General features: G+C 44.8%; 1 protein-coding gene across 3 annotated transcripts in view; it reads left to right on the top strand.

Annotated features, from left to right (window-relative positions):
- Positions 1-24,647, top strand: part of Dcdc2a (doublecortin domain containing 2a) — a 172,124-nt gene that overhangs the window by 62,443 nt on the left and 85,034 nt on the right. For all 3 annotated transcript variants that reach the window (XM_087590074.1, XM_087590073.1, NM_001106110.2), the window contains 1 exon segment: positions 8,321-8,480. In XM_087590074.1, coding sequence (XP_087446200.1) covers positions 8,321-8,480 — 160 coding nt within the window.

Here is a 24,647-nt window from a genome sequence, read left to right as displayed (position 1 = left end):
GAGGGGACAATTTGGTGATGACCGCAGGTGACCTAAGATAGAGGATCTAACCTCTCAGGGGGGAGGAGGAGAGGAGTGAGAATTTGCAGGTCAGTGGCTGGAAAAAAAAAAACCCTTCACCATTAAAATAATAAATGAAACCCATCCATTTAAGGGTTTGGGAAATTCATTTATTAAGGTTTACTTTCTGTTTAAGTATGTGTATATGCCTTTGTGGGGGTATGTGCACATGAGTGCAGGTACCTTCTGAGGCTGGGCAAGGGTGGCAGAGGCCCTGAGGCTGGGATTGTGGGCAACTGTGCCGCCTGATGTGTTAGAGCTGAGATTGTGTGCTCTGCAGAGACGGCAGGCACACAGCCTCCGAGCCATCCCTCCGGCCCAAGCACTGTATCTTGTCCCCTTTCTTTCCTTTGGGCCTGTGGCAGAATTCTGTCTGCATACACACCATGTAACTCTTAGCTCTGCACCCTCATAGTCTTACAGACAAACAGCAGTTAGACAGAGACTAGAGACTCCGTGTAACTGAATAACCGACCCAGGGTCACAGGGAGAGTTGCTGGTGACACCAAGGTCCCAGCCCAGCCCTTCACAGTTCCAGCAATTGTGCAAGTTTGTGTTTTCTAGTATGAAATCGGAAACTTCCATTAAACACAAGATAGTTTCTGCTCTGCAGCACGCCTCAGACACTCATGTGGGCCCCTCCTTGGTCACTCTGTAGGAAGGTTTCTGCTTCCACATGAGTACCCAGAATGATGCCTGACCCTCCAGGTGTCTGACTGGGTACTGAGCCCTGGGGAACAGAGATGAGTAAAACGATGTGTATCTCTCTGATGCTCACAGTCTATTGCAGGAGACAACTGTTGACCCAACAATACTATAGGTCAGCAGATAACTACAGAGTATGACAAAAATGAAAAAAAAAGTCCAGAACACTGTGAGAGGCTACAAAGAGAAAACTTATTTAGATAGCTGTGCAGAGACCTCACTGAAGAAGTGACTCCAAGATGTAAGGTATATTTCTACCCCACAGAAAAGAGGCTCATGATGGTTAAACTTACCCTATGTGTTAAAATATAAAAATTAAAATGACAGTTTGTTTCTCTTCTCACAGAGCTTCCAGAGTGCTATGTATGTCCATCTACTCACTATTCATGCTGTCAGTGACATTTCTCACCTCTATCAGCTATGCCCCCATTCATCCATCCATCCATCCATCCATCCATCCATCCATCCATCCATCAACCACACATCCATCCACACAACCAACCACCCCTCAGTAAACTCTATGAGCCATGCATTCACCTATTCTAAGAGCCATCCACATATCCACTCCATCAACAATCCAACCATTCGTCTCATGAGCCTTCCATCCTTCACTCTGTCATTCATCTGTAAGCTCCATCAGCTCCACATCCTTCCTCTCTATCAGACAGAATCCTTCTACTCCAATAGGAACCACTTACCCATGTTATCAGTCATTCAGGTATCCACTAGGCCAACTGTCCACTCTTCCACTCCATTTACCCAACCACTTATCCACCCTGTCATCTATCTATATCTCTGTATTGGCTATGCACTTACCCACTGTCATCCATCCATTTTATCATCCATCCACTCCCCCACCCCCTCACCCACTCATCCATCCATCCATCCACCCACCGTCCCACCCACCCATCCATCTATCCATCCACCCATCCACCCACCCCTCCCACACCCATCCATCCATTCATCCACTCATCCATCCATCCAAACACTCATCCATCCATCCACCCACCCACACATCCATCCATCCACCCACCCATCCATCCATCCATCTCTCCACTCTACAAGCTACCCACTCACCTATTCTATCACTTGTCAATCTATTCACTCTATCAACCTATTATATCAGTCCATTCATCCTGTCAGCCATCCCCTCAACACATATTTATTAACTATTTATTTAATAAGTGTCAGGAATGACCTTATACATTTAATTTAATGTTTAATAAAGACACTGACCAGGATCTTATAGGGTATTCTTTCAAGTCCTGGAGATGTCCTGGAGCCAACCATGCAGGAAGGAGATGGCAGGAAAGAAGCCGAGGTAGAGGAACCAAAGTTACCTGAGGTGTTAATAAAGAGCGTAATAGGTGAGAGGAGGGAGAAGATCAGGGCAGTCAGTGCTGAATGAGGAGGAGCAGGCAGGCCAGTCAGACAGACCAGGCAAGGTTTGCACCCAGGCCTTCATGGGAAGCCATTGAGGGACTTAAAGGAAGAGTGCTAGCATTTGATTTATACTTTTAAAGATAAAAAAATGAAATTGTGTGTGTGTGTGTGTGTGTGTGTGTGTGTGTGTGTGTGTGCACGAGTGCACATAGGCATGAATACAGAGGTACCCGTGGAGGCCAGAAGAGTGTCAGATCCCCTGGAGCTGGAGTTACAGGTGTTTGTGAGCTGGCTGACAAGGGTCCTGGGAACCCAACTGGGTCTCCTGCAAGAGCAGCAAGTGCTCTTAATCACTGAGCCCCATCTCCAGCCCCTGATTAGTAATTTTTAAAGCTCATTATGCCAAACACAGGATGGAGGAAGAATAGAAGAGGCAGAGGGTGGTTGGAGTCTAAGTGTGGGATGCAGGGAACTGGGAGTCTAAGTGTGGGATGCAGGTAGCTGGCGGGCTCCGTGGCTGCAGCGCTGATGCGAGGCTCTCTATTCTAACCCTTTTTGAGTGCGTTGCTGCCGGTCAGTTTACCTGCCCGGCAGCTATTGGTGCAGTTCCTTCCCCGGCACAGTTGCAGTATTTGGGCAGCTAGAGATTTCAAAGTCATGACTGTGTGTAGGTCTCCACTCTAGTGTTCTCTAGAAGACTATGCAGTCACAGTCTTCTATGTCTTTGATGTCAAGTAGGGAAGAGGTTGAAGGATAGTTGGTTAGGACAAGGGAAGAGAAAGTAAGTGAAGGTTTGTTGCTGTATGGTTGGTATTCACCTGAGCAGAGAACAATCTAGAGCATGGGGTGCCTGGTGTACACAGAGTTCTCATTCAACCCACATCGGGTGTGTGTGGATGCCGGGCAGTGAGCCACCACCGTATCCTATGCCAACCATTGAATCCTATGCCAGTAAACCCAGCCATAAGCTTGGTTTTAAACAGAACTAATTTACACCTTTTCTATAATTAATAGGTTCCCTGGAGAATGCTGGGCTTGATAGATCATTAACTGTCTGGCCCCACGGGAGGGCTGTGAGTGAGAGGACTGTGCAGGAGGCTGGAGCTTCCTACCTCAGGTGCCTCTGTGGGCCTCACTTGGCACTGACCTTAAAGGGGACACAGAACTAGAATGTATGTCTCGCACACAGCTTCCTATTAGTTGTTTTAGTGCATGAAGAAGAGTGGGGAGGGGAGAAGGAAGTGGGAGGAGTAGGGAGGGGGAGGAATAAGACTTTGGAATAAAAGTAGACAGAAAATCACTAGTAGAATTCACTGTACAAAATGCCCTACCAACTGATAAATGGGAGAAATGCAGAAATTGTTAAGCTGGGAATATTTTTAGGTTATTATTCTATTCTCAAAAAGAAAAGTGATTCATTTTTATAAAACTCCATTGTTCCACCGCACGGGATCAGGGTGCCCTCTAGTGGCAAAGAAGTGAAAATGACAGGAACGCTGAAAAGGGAACTGACTTGTTTTTGTTAAGTCAGGTCAATGCATCTATCTTATGGTCAGTAGTTTGGGGTTAAATATTAGGATTTCCAGGGATTTGACTCAAGACTCAGTTGCTGCCATAACTCAATCAGTCATCACAAAGCCACTGTGAGGCAAATCATAAATACACTAAAGTGAAATTTTCCTATCCCCCAAATTGCATTCACTTCAGCATAGGAGTGGAGATGACTCAGTGGGTAAAGGTCTTGCCTGGGAAACGTGATGACCTGAGGACCTCAGGACAGGCAGCTCATATCTGCCATCAGTAGGTGCATGTGAGAGAAGCAGCAATGGGGTTGTGTGCACTGTAGAAGCTTTTCAGCAAGGGAATCTTGCAAAACGACCCCAGACTTGGTATTTTATGGCCTACTCTTTTGGTGCAAGTTTAAGAGGGTTGGAAATGGGTTTGTGAGAAGGGAAGAAAGCCGGAGTTGGTTAGAGCTTCCTGGAAAGAGCCCATGGAGCTGTAGAATCGAATCCAGTGGAACCCTACTCTTCACAGGTTGGAGGGGTCATTGAAGCCTATATTTGGAGCTTTTCCTATTTGATCTATCAGTGTGCATGTGAGGTACAGGGAGGCCAGTGGCTGAGGGGGAGCATGTGAGGCACAGGGAGGCCAGTGGCTGAGGGGTCTCCATGTGAGGCACAGGGAGGCCAGTGGCTGAGGGGGAGCATGTGAGGCACAGGGAGGCCAGTGGCTGAGGGGGAGCATGTGAGGCACAGGGAGGCCAGTGGCTGAGGGGGAGCATGTGAGGCATAGGGAGGCCAGTGACTAAAGTAGCTTCTGGTACCATTTTTTGCAAGGCACCCTGTAGATTTTGGCTGCTTCTTGACTGTTCCCACATAACCATAACGTGCTGCCTGTAATGGCTCTTGTCGAGGGCCACACCACAGAGTAGATGTTTCTAGTACCTCAGACATTGGAAGACTTCAGCATAGGAGTGGAGATGTCCCAGCAGGTAAAGGTCTTGCCTGGGAAACATGATGACCTGAGTTTGGATCTTCAGCTTTTTCACATAAAAAGCCAGACATGGGGCGTGTTCTTATATTGCCTGTGATAGGGAGATGGAGACAGGGGACACACAGGGGGTTTGTGGTCAGCTTGTTTAGCCAATCGGTGAGCACTAGGATTCATGAGAGACCCTGCCAAAAAAGATGGACGGACAGACAGACAGACACATAGAGTGATAGAAGACACCCTGTCAAGCTCTGGCCTCTATATGCATCCAGGGGTGCACACCTCTCCCACACACATGCATAGAGAGGGCAAGGGAGACAGAGATGGACAGCAGGAGAGAAAACAGGGCAGGAGAGACATCATGCCTGGAGAAAATGAATTCTTTCCAGTAGACAATGCTAAATGCATGGCTTTCTTTAATCTTAAACTATGTCCTCTTCTCTGCCCCTGACCATCAGGAATTGTGTGTGTGTGTGTGTGTGTGTGTGTGTGTGTGTGTGTGTGTGTGTGTTGTGGCTTATCATTTCTAAAAGAAGTCAACAGTTTGGAAGTCACAAATATTCACCATAAATGTTGAAAACATTTATGCGGATATGGGTTGATAATGTCTGTTTGCAGTTCTGAGTGTTATTCTGGGCCAGTAAAGTAATTTCTTTGTAAAACTCTGCTAAAGATTTCTGCAAAAAGAATTCACTCTTCCCTTCCCATACCACATTTTCTATGCTGTTCAATAAATATAGTACAAAGGTCTTAGGACAGGCAACAGGGACAGACACACACAACAGACAGACAACAGATATGCCATAGACCACAAACCACAGAACTGGAAGACACAGGGAAAGAAGTGTAGAATTCCTACTTGGTTTACTTCTGGTCTATCTCAAGAGGAAGTCTTTTCATTTCTTCAGGTGACATTAGCACATTTACCCATTGAGACACCTCCCAGCCCCCACCCCATCCTACTTAATGTTCTCTAAACCACCTCTCTGAGTGTCCCTTTTAGAAATGAGGTAAGTTTATTAACCTCTGGCATTCTACAATGATGTCTCTGTTCTTTCTTGTCACACACTCCTGCTGGTGAGTGATGTTTTCCCAGAGAGTAGTAACACTGCCTTTGCTGGTACTCAACTCCCTTACCCACTGGGTTTTCTATAGAGTCCTTCCAAGTTTAACAGCATCTCCAAACCTTTTAGAAAGGCACGGACTGTCTGTAAAGGGTTTCTGTTACATGAGTTTTACAGTGTTCAAATCTCAGGATGTCCTGACCTCGCTGAATACAAACCACAGTCTAGGTCTTGCCTAGTGACTTCAGAAGCTCTGTTCCTGTCTTGCTGTCTGCTGTCTATCTTTCTTCTCCAAACAGTGACTGTACTGAAAAATAGGAAAGAAAAAAATAACTCTCTGCTTGTAGATCAATAATTAAATGGAAACTGGATGTCTACATTTCAGTTGGAATGAGAAATTAAATTATGCAAAAATGTTATAGATTTGGACAAGTTTTCATACTGTTAATAAATCTATGCATAATTCATTTCTTGTAGGCTGTGACAAAATAGCATAAATAACTTCATTTGTAAGATGGTTTTTTTTCTATTCTTAATTGGGTGATGGCTAAAACCATTTAAATGTTTTTGGGTGACTGAATATATAAATGTTTAAAACGAGCAGTTATAATAAGCTTCCAGGCATATTTGTTTATTTAATATTACTACATTTATTTTCAGATAGTAGCACAGTACAGATGTTGCATAAAGATTGCACCAGTTTGGTTGAGTTATTTATTTATTTATTTACCTTATTCTTGCAGTGCTGGAGATTGAATGCAGGGTCTTACACGTGCTTGGCAAGTGCTCTATCACAGAGCCACACCCCTATTTCTGATATGACTTTGTATCTTTTTTTTTTTAAATTAACTTGAGTATTTCTTATTTACATTTCGAGTGTTATTCCCTTTCCCGGTTTCTGGGCCAACATCCCCCTAGTCCCTCCCCCTCCCCTTCTTTATGGGTGTTCCCCTCCCCACCCTCCCCCCATTACCACCCTCCCCCCAACAATCACGTTCACTGGGGGTTCAGTCTTAGCAGGACCAAGGGCTTCCCCTTACACTGGTGATCTTACTAGGATATTCATTGCTACCTATGAGGTCAGAGTCCAGGGTCAGTCCATGTATAGTCTTTAGGTAGTGGCTTAGTCCCTGGAAGCTCTAGTTGCTTGGCGTTGTTGTTCATAAGGGGTCTTGAGCCCCTTGGAGCTCTTCCAGTTCTTTCTCTGATTCCTTCAATGGGGGTCCTATTCTCAGTTCAGTGGTTTGCTGCTGGCATTTGCCTCTGTATTTGCTGTATTCTGGCTGTGTCTCTCAGGAGAGATCTACATCCGGCTACTGTCTGCCTGCACTTCTTTGCTTCATCCATCTTGTCTAATTGGGTGGCTGTATATGTATGGGCCACATGTGGGGCAGGCTCTGAATGGGTGTTCCTTCTGTCTCTGTTTTAATCTTTGCTTCTCTATTCCCTGCCAAGGGTATTCTTGTTCCCCCTTTTAAAGAAGGAGTGAAGCATTCACATTTTGATCATCCGTCTTGAGTTTCATGTGTTCTATGCATCTAGGGTAATTCAAGCATTTGGGCTAATAGCCACTTATCAATGAGTGCATACCATGTGTGTTTTTCTGTGATTGGGTTACCTCACTCAGGATGATATTTTCCAGTTCCAACCATTTGCCTATGAATTTCATAAAGTCATTGTTTTTGATAGCTGAGTAATATTCCATTGTGTAGATGTACCACATTTTCTGTATCCATTCCTCTGTTGAAGGGCATCTGGGTTCTTTCCAGCTTCTGGCTATTATAAATAAGGCTGCTATGAACATAGTGGAGCACGTGTCTTTTTTATATGTTGGGGGACCTTGTGAGTATATGCCCAAGAGAGGTATAGCTGGATCCTCAGGTAGTTCAATGTCCAATTTTCTGAGGAACCTCCAGACTGATTTCCAGAATGGTTTTACCAGTCTGCAATCTCAATGACTTTGTATCTTTACATGCATCTATATCCTCTGATCTTAGAGAAAACACCAGACCCTTACCCTCAGGCAATATCGGAGTCAATTTACACACCTTCCCCTTCCTCCTGTGACAGTATACAGACACATTCAGCTGATGAAGCAATCGTGTGTGCTCATGCATGTGGCCAGAGGTCAACGACTGATGTTGGTTTTGGGGATCCCTTCCCAGTGCTGGGACTGCAAGTGCAGCCTCCGCGCTCAGCTTTTCCTGCATGTGTGGGCCAGCACTTTACTGACTCAGCCATATATCTGCCCAGCCAGGGGATGGCTTTGTTTTTGTTTGTCTCTGTGTGCCATGGTGATGAAATCTTGGCTTCACCAAGTGCCAGGCAAATATTGTGGCTTTGAGCCCCAGCCCCAGCCCCAGGGGAAGTAGTTTTGTTTCACACCTGGCACCTGTGAAGGAATTGCCAATGTGGGTGATTATTTTTAGTCTTCCTCCTCTGCCAGACCTTCTGCCTGCCTCTAGGAAGGTGTGTTTGCAGTTAGTGTGGTACCAAGACAAACATTTGGAATCTAATTCAGGGCCCTGGGCTCATTAGTTAACCACGTGAATGTACTGGGAATAGCTCTGAGAGTCCACCAGTCAATTGTAAAGGTCCAATCTTTTGTCTTTTAGGGGAATTACCGACAATCTAAGTCAACCATTGGCTCCAGTGATAACTCATCTCCTCAGCCTCTGAAGAGGAAAGGGAAGAAAGACTCAAATTCAGAAAAACCCACGAAAGTGAAACAAAGTGTGAAGTCGAAGAATTCCCACCAAGCAATTCCAGACAACGGTGAGCTGAGGTCAACGAACGGTCTCACAGTCATTGTGGTGTCAGGTTGTTATCTTCGTCAGAATGTGGATCCATTTTAATTCATACTTTAAAATCTTTTAGTTTTACTTATGGTATAGGTGTGCATGTTGGGGGGGTTATGTGCATGTGAGTTCAGATATCTGTGGGTGCTGGGAAGTGCGTATGAACTCTGAGAATTGAATGCGGGTCCTCTGGAAAAGTAGTAAGTGGTCTTTCACTACCGAGCCATCATCTGTCCAGCCTCTCAGTTTTCCTTCTTATCCTAAAATGCTCATTTCTCCAGGATCACAGAGCGTCTTCCCTTTTGTCTTGTCATATGTGATGTTGCTCAAAGGTGGTTTCCATTGGACAGACGAGAAGCAGCTGTTTCTAACACTGGGCTCCTGTTTTAAGGCAGCCTTAGTAGGACAAAGGGGAACATTGCCATCCTGGGTACCCACTGAGAGTGCTTGCTTGGTGCTTGTACACTTTGTTTAACACTGTTGACACTGGCCTCTGTGGGTTGAGGGTCTACCCTTGTCTGCACACATGATCTGCTTGTGTTCACACCTCACATTCCCTGAAACGATGTTCTGATATCTAAGTGAATATTGAGCACACATAAACTTTATAAGAGCAAGCTATTAGATAAATTTAAAAGTTTTTGAGCAAGCCATGGTAGTGCCTGCCTGTAATCTCAACACTTGGGGGGTGGAGGCAGGGGGATCGATTTGGAGTTTGAGGCCAGTCTATGCCACATAGTGAATTCCAGGCCCTTTGGGTCTCAACACACACACACACACACACACACACACACACACACACACACACACACACTCACTCACACTCACACACACACACCCCAATACAAAATCCAAAGCAAATTGCACTGCTCTGAGAATCCATTAGTGTGAAGCGAAGGCATCCTGAGGTGAGGACAAGCGTGACGAAATGGTGAACTTTCACACTAGGCGTTTGTAGAGAAGGGCTCTATTTGGCTTATTTCAAGTGTATTCTCAATAGGATGGCTCATAAAAGTGGAGAGAGATACTTGACTCAGGCTGGCTGGAAACAGTAGGAGGCTGAGACTGAGCCTGAGGCTGTAGGATCTCAAGTTCAAGGCTAGGCTAGAGAGTTTAAATGAGCCCACGGTTCAAAATATAACACAAGAAGGGCTGAGCATATAGTTCAGTGGTAGAACACTTGTCTGATCTGCATGAGACCCTAGGTTCACGCCCCAGGGCTGCAGCAGACAAAGGCACAGGGTAAATGCATGGCTGTCCAGTCTCCTGTGGAGATTAGTAGCAGTGTGGCTTGCTGGGGTCCCACCTGGTAACTGTGGGCTCACACTGTAATTTCCCTCACTACTTTGCATATCCATAGCCTGTCCGTTCCTTCCAGAGAGCAGTTGTCTGGGAAGTCAGAATGAAGTATGGGTGGCTGGTACTATTGGGTGCCTACTGTAAGAAGGACAGAAAAAAAAAAAAACCTTAGCTGGGAAAACCAGGCCATTTTTGAAAGCTAAAAACAATGGAGGCTTTATTTTGATAAACACGTATTACATTTTTAAAGCCTTAAGACTGTGAATGGACTGCAGCTTACTGGTGTTTTGTTGAGACAAGGCTTTACTCTAGGTTGACTAGGAACTCAGTATGCAGTCTAGGCTGGCCTCAAACTCATGGTAATCCTCCTGCCTTAGCCTTCTGAGTTTTGGCATAAGCTGCTGTATCTAGCTTCTTTTTAAAACACTTTTCAGTGCTAGCCTAGGTCTAATAGAATCAAGACATTTAAATAAATATTGGCCAAATAAATGGCAGACATTAAGGATGGCTGAGTCTCTGTTATACTTTAAACCCACTAAGAAACTGGGCCCATTTAAAGCTTGTAATACATGATTTAGTTAAAGAGAGAAGATACCATTCACTCTTTGTCTGTGTGGCTCTTGTATGTGTATGGAAGTTGTAATTCTAACCTGCAGTGTGTCCATCTTAAGTCTCCCAGCTTCCTACTGTCCCTGTGCAAGCTGGACCACAGATCGATGGATTACTATTCACTTCATTGGGAAGCAGGCTGTACTGGCAAGTTGGAGGAACAGAATCTTGCCTTTTGTGGGAATTTACAAGGAGTCTTATATTTCTGTCTTTGGGCATGAAAATAGCAACCGTCTTTAATACTGAAGAAAGTGGTTTTGAAGGTGTGATGAGAAAGGGTGGCCCCCTTCATTGGCCCATGCCTGGTCGAGGGAGAACGTGAAGTTGCTGTAGATAGTGTCCTGTCCTAAGCTAGCTTTGTAATGTGAGGCCACAGGTTCTTAAAGGGCTCTAGTTCACTGTTCCCCGAAATTCTGTGAGCCTCTTTCAAATGAAGGTTTGAGGGACTGCTTTTCCTCCTCCACATAAGGGCGATGTTGCTGATTTAGAAGACTCGTTGAAAAGCTGAGATGAAACATTTATGTATATTTTTCTACACATGATCCTCCCCCCCCCATAAACCTTGACTTCCAAAACCATTTATTTTCCATGACAAATGAAAGAAAAGGCACATTTCTGAAGTTGAAGCTGCCACTTGCTAAATATATGTGTATTAGTTCATGTGTGTGTGGTTGAAATTCAAGCAACTTCTCCTTAAAGACCCTGCAATGTCCTTTGCTATAAGAAATCCAGATTAAAAGGTCACGTGAGTCTCCCTGACTCAGCTCCTGTATTCACTTACAATCAGAGCTGCCTTTTCCTTGAATGCCGTCTGTCTTAGTAATTGGAACTAAAGTTCCAAGTGCGTGCTTCTCGATGCTCAGGTTTCTAGAGGGCTCAAGCAAAACAAAGAGAAATCACATGCAGCAAGAGTGCGCAGGACGCAGGGGATCAAGATAATGAGTAAAATGTCCAAGAGCTTCATTTAGGGATGAAATTCTTATTGTCTTTCATGCTGAAACATGTGTCTAAAGCGAGGAGGCTGTTTGGGATTTCAAAGCCTTAAATTTTAGGGTTATGGTGAACATTTAAGATTATTTTCTAGTATATGTTAAAGCTATATACAAATATTTCACCCAGCCTTCTTTACCTGTATACTGTTCTCCTTACAGTGTTTTAAAAACTGGCTATTACTTTAGTCACACACATGTCTTGCTTTTGTAAGCACCAGCAATGCTGCCTTCTGACTGTAGATGGCAGCCTGGCTCTAATTTTATTTTTCCCTTTCCTTGACTCTGTTTCTCTCTGTAACAGTAGAGCTTAATAATTCAGGCAGAGCAGTGACATATTTCTTCAGGGAACCAAATCCCATTTTCTTTTGTAGCGGAGATGCAAAGTAAGATGGGTGAGTGATTGATGAAGGGGGTGTGTGGACTGTTTTCAGTGCTGCCTGTGAGAGCAGCCTCCACCACCGCTGGCTGTCTCTGTCCTTGTGCTGCAGTGCCTGGAGAGACAGCTTTTAGAGGTGTTAACTAGCCGTACTCACCACTGTGAGCAAAAACACCATGATGATTGTTTTGAGACAGCATTTTGGATGCCTGGTAATATTCATTGCTATCATTGTAGGGAATAACTGAAAAAACATAGTCATTTAGTTGGAAATATCAAGAAGGCTGCGAAGAAAGATGCCTAGACTGTTGTGAGGTACATTAGCCTGATAACAAAAAGTACTTTTAAAAGCAAAGTATTAGTGTGAATTGAAAGGCAAAGGTGATTTTCTGGAGGATCGTGGTTCTCCAGTGCGTGTGTGCGTGTGTGCGTGTGTGCGTGTGTGCGTGTGTGCGTGTGTGCGTGTGTGCGTGTGTGCGTGTGTGCGTGTGCGTGTGCGTGTGTGTGTGTGTGTGTGTGTGTGTGTGTGTGTGTGCGTGCGCATGCGCACATGGGTCCCAGTATTATGCACCTTCTGGCTGTATTATTATGCTTTGTTCCATGGTAGTTTTGTATCTGGCATGAACAATTGTGTATTTAGACTCCCGACAAGGGTAGGCGCAGCATTGGTAGAGGATGCTTGAATGTTGCAACTTTGCTGTGTGACTGCCCTTGAATAGCACGCTCTTGAGCTTCCTAATACCTGCAGCCTGCACATGGTCTGCCTGTGTCACCACAAGCGTGAAGAGTTGCAGCAATTCATCCTCAAAAGCCATGTCATGTGAGCCAGGGCCTGAGTGTCAATCATGAATCAGCTCAGGCACTCACATGGTTCTCTGTCACAAGAAACTCTGGATAAAACCCGAAGCACATTTGGAAAACAAACTCTCCAGACTCCTAACTGTGAAAGGAACATTGTGTCTTGGAAGGTGCACATGGGAAGGCACCAAGGTGATCGGAGTCTGCTTCATAAACTGAAGTAACAGGATTTGCTGGTAGCTCTTGCTACCCCACTCGTTGGATGAATGGGAGATACGCGTTTTCTGTTTCTTCAATGATCATTGCCACATGTCAATGGGCCAAAGTCTATTTCACTAAATACCAGTTTCCTAAATGACTGGGTATTAGCTTACCCCACCACTCATAGGATCAACATATCATATGATAATATTTTACTATTGTCAGAGCTGCTAAGTTCTTGCATGTTTAATTGTATAATTCAACTTCTCTTAACAAAATTAGTTTTAGAGTATGCACATTGTTATTGACTTTAGTGATGAAACACTGAAAAATTAAGCTGGGTGAATATAATAAGGAACAAACAGCCATTATGCTTTCATCCTGAGAATAGAACCCAAGACTTTGCATGTGGTCAGTCTGTGCATCATCACCGAGCCACACCTCAGCCATCAGTACTTTTTCAGGAAAGAGTTCACTTCATATCTCACTGTCTTACTAATGTGTGTGGTATAGAGTGTTGTGTTATAGCTGATGCTGGGCTGGGGCTTCTGTAGGAAATTCTGTTAGTGGTTAATGTTTGTGTGATCCAAAGTTTGGACAGTGTGTTAGTTATCCTTCCCTCCCTCCATTTCCTTCCTCCTTCCTCCTTCCCCCTCTCCACCTCTCCCTTTCTCTTCCCTTCCCTCCTCCATTCTTTTCTTTCTCCCTTCCTCCTTCCTTCAGTCTCTCTCTCTCCTCTCTACTTCCCCCTCCTTTCTTCTCTTCCTTCCTCCCTTCCTTTTTATATTTGCCTATGTGTGTACATGTATGTATAATGCATGTGCACCTGGTACCAGTGGAGACCAGAAAAGGCCAATGGATTTTCTGGAACTAGAGTTAAGAGCAGTCATGAGCCAATTTTTATGCTAGGGACTGAACCTGGTCGCATTAAGAGCAGCAAGTGCTTTTAACTGCCAAGCCATCAGGGGCTTATTCTGCATACACTATTTAAGGGCACAGGGACAGCAGCAGGAACTCGAGGAACAGAGTCTTGTTAGAGGAACAAAACTGACAGGAGTGTGTGTGTGTGTGTGTGTGTGTGTGTGTGTGTGTGTGTGTGTGAGAGAGAGAGAGAGAGAGAGAGAGAGAGAGAGAGAGAGATTAGAATGATTTTTAGTCAGTGATCCTGCTAGTTCAACAGTGACTGTCTAACAATGGAAAGTCCAAGAATCAAGTTGTCAGTCCGTGAGTCTGGATGTCTCAGAGGTCTTCAGCGTACTTGATACCAAGGAGGGAATGAGCAGTGAGAATGAGGGCAAACAGGAGCTTCCTTCTTGTATGTTCTTTACAAGGCTGCCACCAGAAAGAAGGTGTGGCCCAGGCTTAAAGTGGATTTTCTTACTACAGAATATTCAGATTTAGGGAGAGTCTTTTCAACTCAAACAATTCAACTATGAAAAATCTGTCACAGTTACCTAGCTACTGGGTTCAAGTTAATTTCAGATATAGTCAAGTTGACAACGAAGAACAGATCACAGGCATCTGGTCACACTGAGTGTGTAGTCAGCAAGCAGGGAGGTGACACTGCTGTGCACCTCACTTCTGCTTTCTTACTCAGTCTGGACCACACCACGGTGATGCTGCCTACTGGTCCTCTCAGCTCAAGTTAAACCTTTCCGGAAACTCCATCAAAGGCACACCCAGACATGTGACTTCCGTGTGATCACAGACCCACTCAAGTTAATGGTGAGGATTAAGCATCACAACTTCGTAGTCCCTCATCCACAAAGGAGAAGAATGTGACGTGTTGAATTACATAGAGGTTCTCTTTCTTTCTCTTTATTTATTCTTCCCTCACACAATACATCCTGACCACAGCCTCCCTTCCCTCCACTCCTCACAGCCCTCACCTGTCCTCTCCCAGGTCCACTGCTCCTCTGTTTTCTTCAGAAAAGAGCAGGTTTTCCAGTGATATCAACTGGAAAAACACGTAACAGAAACGTAACAAGTGTAGGCACAGACCCTCATATCCACGCTGGAAGGAGCAACTCAGTAGGAGGAAAAGAGCTCCAAGAGCAGGCAGAGTCAGAGACACCCGACTCCAGTTATTACAAGTCCCACACAATACCCCAAGCTAAGCAGCCACAGCATGTAGGCAGGACCTAGCAGAGACCCATTAGACTCCATGATTGCTGCTTCAGTCTCCGTGAACTCCTATGAACACATGCTTAGCTGATTCTGTGGGCGATGTTCTCCTGGTGCCCTTGACTCCTCTGGCTCCAACGGTCCAGCCTGCCTCTCTTCCTCGGGGTTCCCTGAGCTCTGTGTAATCTTTGAGTGTGGTTCTTTGTGTCTGCTTCCATTGCTGCCAAAGAAGCCTCTCTAATGATAGTTAGGCCAGGTACCAATCTACATAGGGATTTTCAAACCTTTGCAAAGCTATATTTCAAGAACTCATTTTAAGTAGATATTTGGGACTCATGATATTATGTATGCATGTGTTTCTTATAAACCCTGGGTATTGTTCAACTTAGTCATTGTGTTGTACAGGTGGCATTTGAGATTCCCACAAGTTCAAGGTGTTTTTGGTGGAAAATGAAGCAGGAATACCATTCCAGAAAAGCCAAGAATGTACTCTCTCCTACTGTGTATAGATAAAGAACATCTTGATCCAAAGGGAGTGAGAAGGAAACTCTCTCCTGCAGGCAGCCAGGAGGGGGGCTCTCTTCTGCACTGGGCAAAGCCTGAGCATGGGAGGCTCCACCCCACAGTGACACACTTCCTCTAACAAGTCCACACCTCCTCCAATAAGGCCACACCTTCTAATAGTGCCACTTCCCAGGGGCCAAGCGTATTCAAACCGCCACATGTTATAATTCTTAACCTAGGCAACAAGTCAGTGCTAGATACTGATCTGATATTTTACAAGCTAAGTTTTCAAGTTCTTAGTGTAACATTTCCCTAGTTTATCACGTGGCCTGAGAATGGGGAAGGAGAAAGCAGTCTATCCAGAGTCCAAGGGCAATGCATTAGCCAACAGTTCCTGAAATGCCACGGTTGATATGCAACAGGCTCGGAGGTGTGAATACCTGCCTCGGGTCTCTGGGAGGAATGAGATGCTATCCAGTTATGTGGCGGCCTGTCTTCCTTCAGGGTTGTGTGCTGATGTCTTGCCTTCTAGAGAGGCCTCATCTTCTCCACTGTTCACTCCAGTATCTCCTCTTCCAGTTGTCAGTGGGGAGGAGTCATTTCAGCCACTTTTTTTCCTTACTCTGATGTCCCAGTCGCTCTCCTCCATTCTTACACCGGCCAGCCATCTTCAGCATCCAGAGAACACTGGGATAGATGCTATCTGTGAGACTGACCTCTAGTTCATGCATCTATGCATTACATGACCAGACTCTTACTGACTTTTTTTTTTTTTAAAGTATAGAGTATCATTGTGTAGCCCAGGCTAACCTAGAGCTTTGTGTATAACCCAGACTGGCCTTTAGCTTGTAGTAATCCTCTTTCCCAGTCTTCTAAGTGCTGTTATTACAGGCATGAAGTACCACCCCCAGCTGTCCTTATTTATTCGTTGAGCAGCTTTGTGAATACCCTAGATCTCACACACCTTGGGTGCAATCTCTCCTCCATGTCTTTAGGTTTCGGAGCCCTATTCATTTCTAGATGCTGCGTCACTTATAAGCACCCCTGAGTGCCTGCTGGGTACCACATGCTGAGCCAAGCCCAGGGCAGCTGCATTCTCTCTCCTTGGTACCAATTGCTCTGAATTTATTGCTTTGCTTCCAAAGGTCATAATTCTGACTTTATGCAGATGTTTGCCTTGGTAAAGCAGAACCAATTTCTCTTTTTCATCAGCGGGCAAATTCCTTCCACCACCTATAAATGCCAACACATGTTTTGCCATGTAAATATTGATGTTTTTTCCTTGTTGGCATGAAGTCTTTTCTTGGGCCTCTATGTCTATGCTGTCTGTATAAAATGTAGCAGCATCCCGAGAACAACAAAAGCCTCCCTGCCCGGCGTACATTCAACAAGGTTGGGGAGAATCTGCTACTATAAGACAGGCAGAGATATTTTCCCCCCACACAACATGCTGGCTTTTCTGAGACCATGGCCTACTTTACATCTCACTCTATTTTTGTTCTTCTCTGCTGCCCTAGCTGTTTTCAGCCCAAGATAGAACCTTTATTGGAGATCAGCATGCTGTCTGTGTGCTACCACAGAGGGGAGAAAGAAAAAGATAAAATATCTATAAAGACCCGAGCATCCTAAATTTAGAGGGTTTCCACTTATTTCTATCCTATACAATTGGATGGTAATCCAAAATTGGTCCGATTTCACTGCCTTTGAAGGCTGCCACCTCTCGCTGTGAGACAGGTGCCCTCACTTTACAAGTTCATTCCTCACCGTAGCTAGGTCCTCATAGGCTCCGCTTTGCTTAACAGCATGGAAGCAGCCAGAGGAGCCATTTTCCAAAGGGGATTGGTGCCACAGGACAGAAACAAGGTGTTTCCACACTTATCCCCAGGACAGGTTCTGAGGCTGCAGCCCCTCGGGCTGGTGACTAATACCACTCTAGCCTACTATGCAGAGTGGCTGGGCAGGTGCTAAGAGAAAGCTCTTAACCATGTCATTTCCTAATGTGGACTTTGTGGTGCAGACAATCAAAGACTTTTGCTAGATGTTTGTAATGATAAAAGTTTGATGCTCAAAACGTATAAATTTGGGAAATGGGTTGTTTAAATTTAAGCCACATTTTCTACTTGAAAGATTCTGAAGTCTTTGCAGGCACACATGCTTGTGTATATGTGTGTGCATAGTATGCGTGTGTGTGTGTGTGTGTGTGTGTGTGTGTGTGTGTGTGTATACACTCTGGTGCACATGATACAGAGATCAAAGGAGGACATTGGGTGTCTTGATCTTTCACCCTTTGTGTTATTCCCTGAGACAGAGTCTCTCAGTAAACTTGTAACTAGGTTGCTGGCCAACAGTACCCAGCAATCTTCCTTAGCTGATGCCTCACAGTGCTGGGGTTGCAGGTGTGCCCATGGCCACGTCTGGTTTATTATGTGGGTTCTGGGGATAAGAACTAAGATCCTCATGCTTGCACAGCAAAGCAGCAAAGTGCTACCCCTCCCTACTGAGCTTCTCCTCCAGCTTTCTCAGAGCCTTCGCCATATAAATATTCCATGCTTGCCTTTCCTCTTTACCTCTTCTTTTGTCCCTCTTCCCTCCTCTTCCTCTTTCCTTCTGTCCTCTTTCTTGCCTTTTTCTCTTTACTTTTCTTCCTTCTCCCATTCCCCTCTTTTTTCTTTCTTTTTGAGATAACTATTTACTGTGTAGTGCAGGCGGACCTCAAACTCACCACCCTCCTGCCTCAGCCTCCTCCTTCATGTTCTATGCCTTCCTCCTTTTTTTTTTTTCCTTCGGAGCTGGGGACTGAACCCAGGGCCTTGTGTTTGCTAGGCAAGCGCTCTACCACTGAGCTACATCCCCAACCCTGCCTTCCTCCTTTATGGGTCCTTGTTACAACCTGGAGAAGAATCAGGGCACACACAGGTTTTGGGGCAGAGGAGTGTCCATGGGAAACTTTTTATGCAATTCTGATCAGCACTTCGAGCCTCCTGACTACCATTTCTGGGTACTTATGTTCCAGGGCTGCCCTGAGCATGTGAGGTGTACAGTCTCGTTGCTGCTCCCAGCCGCTGCATGAGGCAGATGTAGTTATCACTGCCATTATCCCTTTGATAAAGAAGCTGAAGTGCTGAAGTGTTAGAATGCTTGCTTGTGCAAGCTCAGTGCTGCTCACTGCAAGGCTGCCGTTAGGACACAGGGCTGTGCCCCACTGTCCCAAAGATCATTATGTAGTTCATTAATTCACGGTGGCATGTGCACACAGGGACCAGAATAGTGTTTATTAATGACAGAAAAATAAAGTTAAAAAGGGCAGTGTGTATCTGACAGCCCTCAGGTTCTACACACGTTCACGAGTTATAACATGAGGCCAGGCTACGGTTGATTCTGTCCCCCGCCTCATTAAACTTGTTTTCCCTTAATGATGATAAAGAAATTCAGTGGGATTTTACAGCAGGAGAAATGTATGTTACCCATACCGATAAAGGTGATACAGGTGAGGTTAAGGTGAACACTTGCCGTGTGCCTGCCTTGTGTGTGTGCCTGTGCATGAGTATGCGTTCTGTGGGGCGCATGCACATGTGAGGGTTCTCTCCTTTCACTGTGGGTCCCAGGATCAAACCGTCCCACTGCCCTGATTAACCTTTTCTTATGGAAGTATAAGGCCTTAAACAACCGTGTTCTTCTGCACCTCTTTTAATCAAATATTAAATCAAATATTAAAATTTTGTTAACTTGAGTGATCTGACTTCATCATTGATCTTATTGGTTATTTCTGGCACTCACGTCTTTCAGTGCTTTTCAGTGTTTTCCTGTATTAGTTATATATTTTGTTTCTTATGATACTGATACTTCTCTCCTCTCTACTGTGCGTATATTTTTTCCTGAATTTCTGTTGGAAAGCAAACCTTTTGGGTGGTTAAATTTTTATCTTTGTTCCCCCTCTTCTAGTGTTCCTTCTCTTGTCCTTTTGCTCCAACTTCTGGAAGAATGCTTCAGATTTCATTTGGATTTCAGATCCAAATGTCTCCCAATTCATTTCTTAATCTATCAAGTCTTTAGTTCCCTAGACTGGTTTGGTGTTTTTAGAATTAAAAAAGTAAAGTTAAAATTATATTCTAGTCTTTTCTCTGCCACTTTTGTTTGTTTACTTTTTATTAGTTTAAATCTATGAGGGTGCAGCGTTCCGTGGTTTCTGGGTCCATGGTCCTTTGCAGAGGTTGCACTAGACTGCAGCAGGAACCTGCCACTGTTGCCGTGGTCTCAAGCTTCCTTTCCTCAGGCCTCTTTTGGTCTGTTTACCTCCAGGAGTCACTGTGTTGCTTTTTATTTCCTTTATAAACAGAAGCACATTTCTTGCCTGAGTAGAATTCAGTTTTATCTCAGGCAGGAATGCCTTTAATTGTAAGAAGAGCTGTGTGTTCTCTTTGGTTTCCAAGACCTTGCTGGTAGCTAGCAAAGATGCTCTTGCACCACAGCCGGCCAGGCACATTTGCCTTTCAGAAGCCCCACTGCTTCCCTGGGACCAAGATGGAGGAAGGAGGACGAAGGCCTACTGCATCCCATGCTCTGTTCATAGGAGAGACGATCCTTCCCTTCCCTTCCCTTTCCTTTCCTTTGCTCAGTTTATTAGCTTATATTTTTAAAGTCGGTTTTGATATTGCTGACATTTCTCTGAATTCTCCTTATTTTTAAGTCTGCTCAAAAGATTGTGTTTATATGGACGTGTGTATGCTTGCATATGTAATGTGGGTGCATGTGTAATATGTATGTGCACGTGTAATGTATGTCAGCCTCAGTTATGACAGATGCTTTACTCAAATCCCTGCTGAGTCTGACAGCCTGCTCACATCAGAGTGAGTCCCTAGAAGGTTGGCTCGAATGTTTGTGCCTCAGTAGTGGCTGTTAGCTGCTTAGAGTTGATCACATCAGGAAGTAATTGTAGCTTTTCAGTCACACAAATGAGTCTTTTCCCATCTCTGGGCTGGGATGATTTTACATCCTTCTTATTTCTTGTCTGTGGGAAGATGGTTGCCTGAGGTTGACGCTTGGCAGACAGATGTGGGAGGAGCTGAAGGAGTTTACTCTGCAGACAGAATGTGCTAGAATGTGATAGAGTGTTCCTGACTTCAGTGTGGGGCTTGCTGGAGCCTTCAACTGCACCTGATGCTGTCCAGATGGGGTTTCTTCAGTCTCCAGTGCCCAAGAAGGCAGGGAAGGAGAGAGCCGGAGACCAACTCCTGCCTCCTCCTTTCACATGGGCCTTCTGAGTTTACTCCTCTGCCACAGCTTCCTCAGTCTTCAGTGCCCAGGGACTCTGATTTTGAGCTTAGTCCTCCGCTATACCTTCCTCAGTTTTCAGTGGTACCCAGGGCCTCTAATTCTGGAGCCATTTCTAGACTTTTGCAATATGCTTTTAAATGGCTTCTCCACGTGATTCTCTACCATAGCTATCATGATCACAAATTATTTTATTTTTTTCTTTTTCTATTTTCTTATATGTTTGTATGTGTATGATCATGTGCATATGGGTGTGTGTGTCTCCTGTCACGCATACACATCACTGTCTAGGATAATGCAGGAAAAGAAGCCAACTCCTTTATTATGACATGAGGTATGTTTATTATAACACTGAGGAGGTAACACCACAGCCACTGAAGGTTGAAATGGAGTAAAGGGCGGCAAAGAGAGAGACAGGTACAGAGGGATGCACGTTCATGGCATACTCTGACATGACTGACATATAGGCAGGAAGTTAGGTGAGGTGTGCAATAGGGTCATACTGCTGCTGCCCGCCTGAACCATTGCTCTCACACACTCTTCCTCAAAGCACCCAGAAGCTATGCCTAAGTAACTGGGCTTGAAGAGCTCAGATGACTCTTCCAGGCTTAGGAAGATTATGCTTTGTGGGGACAGAACTCTAGCCCAACCCTGCATGGGTCTGTGGTTTGTTCTATCAGGTGGATTCAGTGAAAGGGAACTTCAGGAGGCTTTGGAAGGGATGGCACGTCCTCCCTGGGTTTGTGAATGATAATCCATGGTAGATTGTATGGATTCTGCATTGGGAGGAATGGCCTAGAGAAAGAAGCCAAGGAAAGGATGATGGAGGCAAAGTTTCTGACAGTGAAGTAGATAAAGAGAAAGGATTGTTAAGTCTGGAGCTGATAGCATGAGTACAACATGCAATTTGTGTGAGGCAGTAAGTGGGACCCGGAATGGGCACCACGTAGTACTTGGCCTGGGTAACAGCTGAGTTGACTGGTGCCATTTAGTCTTAGGAAACTTGCCCACAAGGAGAGGCACACTGCTAAAGGGCTCAGATGGTACTTGTGAGCTCTGTGTGGATCTGCAGAAACCTGGAAAGCTTCCCTTGCAGATGCAGATCTGAGGGTATCCAGGTAGCGGGGGTAGAGCCACAACAGAGGAGATGAGGCCCCAGAGAGAACCCAGAGACTTAGAAGCGAAGGGTCACTTACCGACTCAAGCAGCACGTATGCCTCGCGTTGCCTCGGTTGTTTTTATAAAAACATACAAGAGGTAGGCAGCAATTATGATTTCCACTTTACAGAGCTGAGGGTAAAAGTATAGAAAGGGTTAACCCCTTGCTGTCAGTCGTAAGCTATGTGGCACTTAATAAGTGTCAGCTATTGTGTTCCCAAAGTAGTACATCAAGTGTACCAGAGCTTCATAATTCCAGTTTCCCACGAGGTTATAGTGTGCAGAGCTTACACCGCTGGAATTAGTCTGTGTGTTGTATGCACAGGCCCTGTGACTGTGTGCTTGGGAGGGAACAGAGAGGAGGAGCTGTTTAGTTTCCGTCTCTTACATACTGTCAGTGAAGCTATCACACAGTTTGTCATAAGATGCCACCCGCTTTGTGTGCATAGCATCTAAATGTGGAAAGCGTCTGCTGTCCCAGGCAGCGCAGAGGCTGACCGCCCTGCGGAGCTCCTGAGTGCTGTAGAACAACAGCAAGAACACCAGGGCAAAGTCTTAAAGAGCGGTGTGAGGAGATGGCACTGAGGATCCAGAAACTGTTCTTCTGGGGATGACGTAAAGATTTTGTTGTCTCAAAATGGGTGGCTGTCCTCCATCACTGTTACACAGCCAAAAAAGGTCTAGTGAGCAGGACAGACATGAGGCAGTCTAAAGACAGACAGTCCCTGTGTCAGACTAGACCAAGACAGCTATAGAAACTGAAAGGAGCAATGGACATTTTCTTACAGACAAGAATTACATCATTCACCCTCCACTGGTCCAAAGTTCTTGATTACTCAGTCTGTCTTTGGAATAAGCGACAAGGGGCCGCCATTGTTCTGGGTGTCACAGGGAGCATCCTCCGAGGCTTAAAGGAGCGACAGCAGAGTTCAGACAGATGACATCCATATATGCTACCTGGCACCCCAGCGTGTCTGGGGTTTATCACGGTTTCAGTTGTGGTGTTTGCTGGCCACAGCAGAGTCCAACACTTGTACATCACTCTGTAACTTTCGGATGAGTGAGTTTGCCACTTGGGAAGTTTTGTTTTCGGTGAGTAAGTCCAAGACAGAAGGGCTTAAAGTACAAAACAACAAAACAAAACTTCCTTTACCTGGGTAGATGGATGCTACTTGTTTAATTTCTAAAACATAGTTGGGAGAATAAACAAATTCCTTTTAGATTTTATTGCTAAGTTCACCCTGAGGTTATAAATTAGAAGCACAATTATTGTTCCTTAGCATTTTTATAACAGTGGATCTGCAGGAAAACAAATGATAACACTTGTACAGAGCAGAGAGGCTTGAGAAAGCCACAATACCTCTGGCTGCATCAAAATACCTGGCAAAAATGATTTAGGAAAGGAAGGGTATATTTCGGCTTGTGGTCTTTGCACGTGGTTTATCATGACAGGGAAGACAGCATGAGAAGTATGAAGCAGAGATTAGACAGGAAGTGTGGGCGGGCAAGGTTTTTGATGTGCAGGTTCACATCTGTGACCTCATCCTTCACCAAGGATGACCTCTGAAGGTTCCACAGCCATTCACAACATAGCCATTAGCTGGGGACCAAGGTTTCAAACACATATATCTGTTGGGTTACATCGAATTCAAACCACATTGCGTTTCATGGATTTATTCCCCATCCTCTTGAAGACACAGTTATCGCTTTAATCAGGCCCTAAAAATTTGAACCCTGAAAATTTGTGAGAGAACTGAAGAAAGCAGTACGATCAGAGGGGGGGAGGTTTGAAGGAGAGAAAAGGAGGGGCCAGCGAGAGGGTCTGACCCCACTTTTCATTCCATTGTGATTTTTGAAACGAAAACCAACTGTAAGCACTCGTTTCATGCACACCAGGTGTTGTACACTCAGTTTCTTCGTAATAGTTTATGGCCAACACAGTGAATGTGCTTCTCAGGAAAGGGGCATAAAAGTGTGTGTGTGTGTGTGTGTGTGTGTGTGTGTGTGTGTGTGTGTGTGCGCGCACGCGCGTGTGCACGCTTGCGTGTGTGGTGTGGTCCATGGAGCACTCTCAGGCCTTGAGAAGCTCTGGAAGTAGAAGGGCAGGTGGGCTGCTGACTGGGGATTGGGATTTAGCTGAGGAAGAAGTCCTGGGCATATAATTTGGAGGAAAAAAAAAGAAATGGGGCCTAATTTCAGTATTTAAATCTCAAATGCATTTTAAACCAAGAGTAGTTAAATGTTAATTAAGCCTCCAAATTAGAATAGTAATTTAATTTAATATGAGCAGGGAAGGGAAAGGTTGTTTGGGGATTTGTTTATCGGACAATGGAGGTTTGCTGTAATCATTTCTTTCCCCTTTTTATTTTTTAATTTTTGAGACAGGGTTTCATTCTGTAGCTCAGACTGGTCATCAACTCATTATGAAGTTCACTCAGGATGCCCTCAAACTCACGTCAATCCTCTTCCTCGTCCTCCTCTTCCTCCTCGTCCTCCTCCTCCTTCTGCTCCTCCTTCTCCTTCTGCTCCTCCTTCTCCTCTCCTTTCATTTTTTTTTCATTTTTCTCTATGAAGGAAGCAAACTTAGGGCCTCCTACACAGTGATAAGGAACAAGATGATTTACTTAGTGCCCTCTGACTTCTTGGAGTCTCTGACAAGTCATTGCTATCACTAAAGCCCTACACACAACCTTTTTAGACATTGGAAACTTCTTTCCAGACTCAACCTTGTTTTTTGTTTGTTTGTTTCTTTGCTTTTTATTTTAGAAGGAGACCCATATTTTTTAATATTCAATTCGTTTTATTATTTAAA

This window comes from Rattus norvegicus, chromosome 17 (assembly GCF_021556685.1).
Source record: "Rattus norvegicus strain SHRSP/BbbUtx chromosome 17, alternate assembly SHRSP_T2T, whole genome shotgun sequence".
In the NCBI taxonomy this organism is placed as follows: Eukaryota; Metazoa; Chordata; class Mammalia; order Rodentia; family Muridae; genus Rattus; species Rattus norvegicus.
The sequence above is the reverse complement of the archived record's forward strand: the minus strand, read 5'-3'. Positions and strand labels throughout refer to the sequence as shown.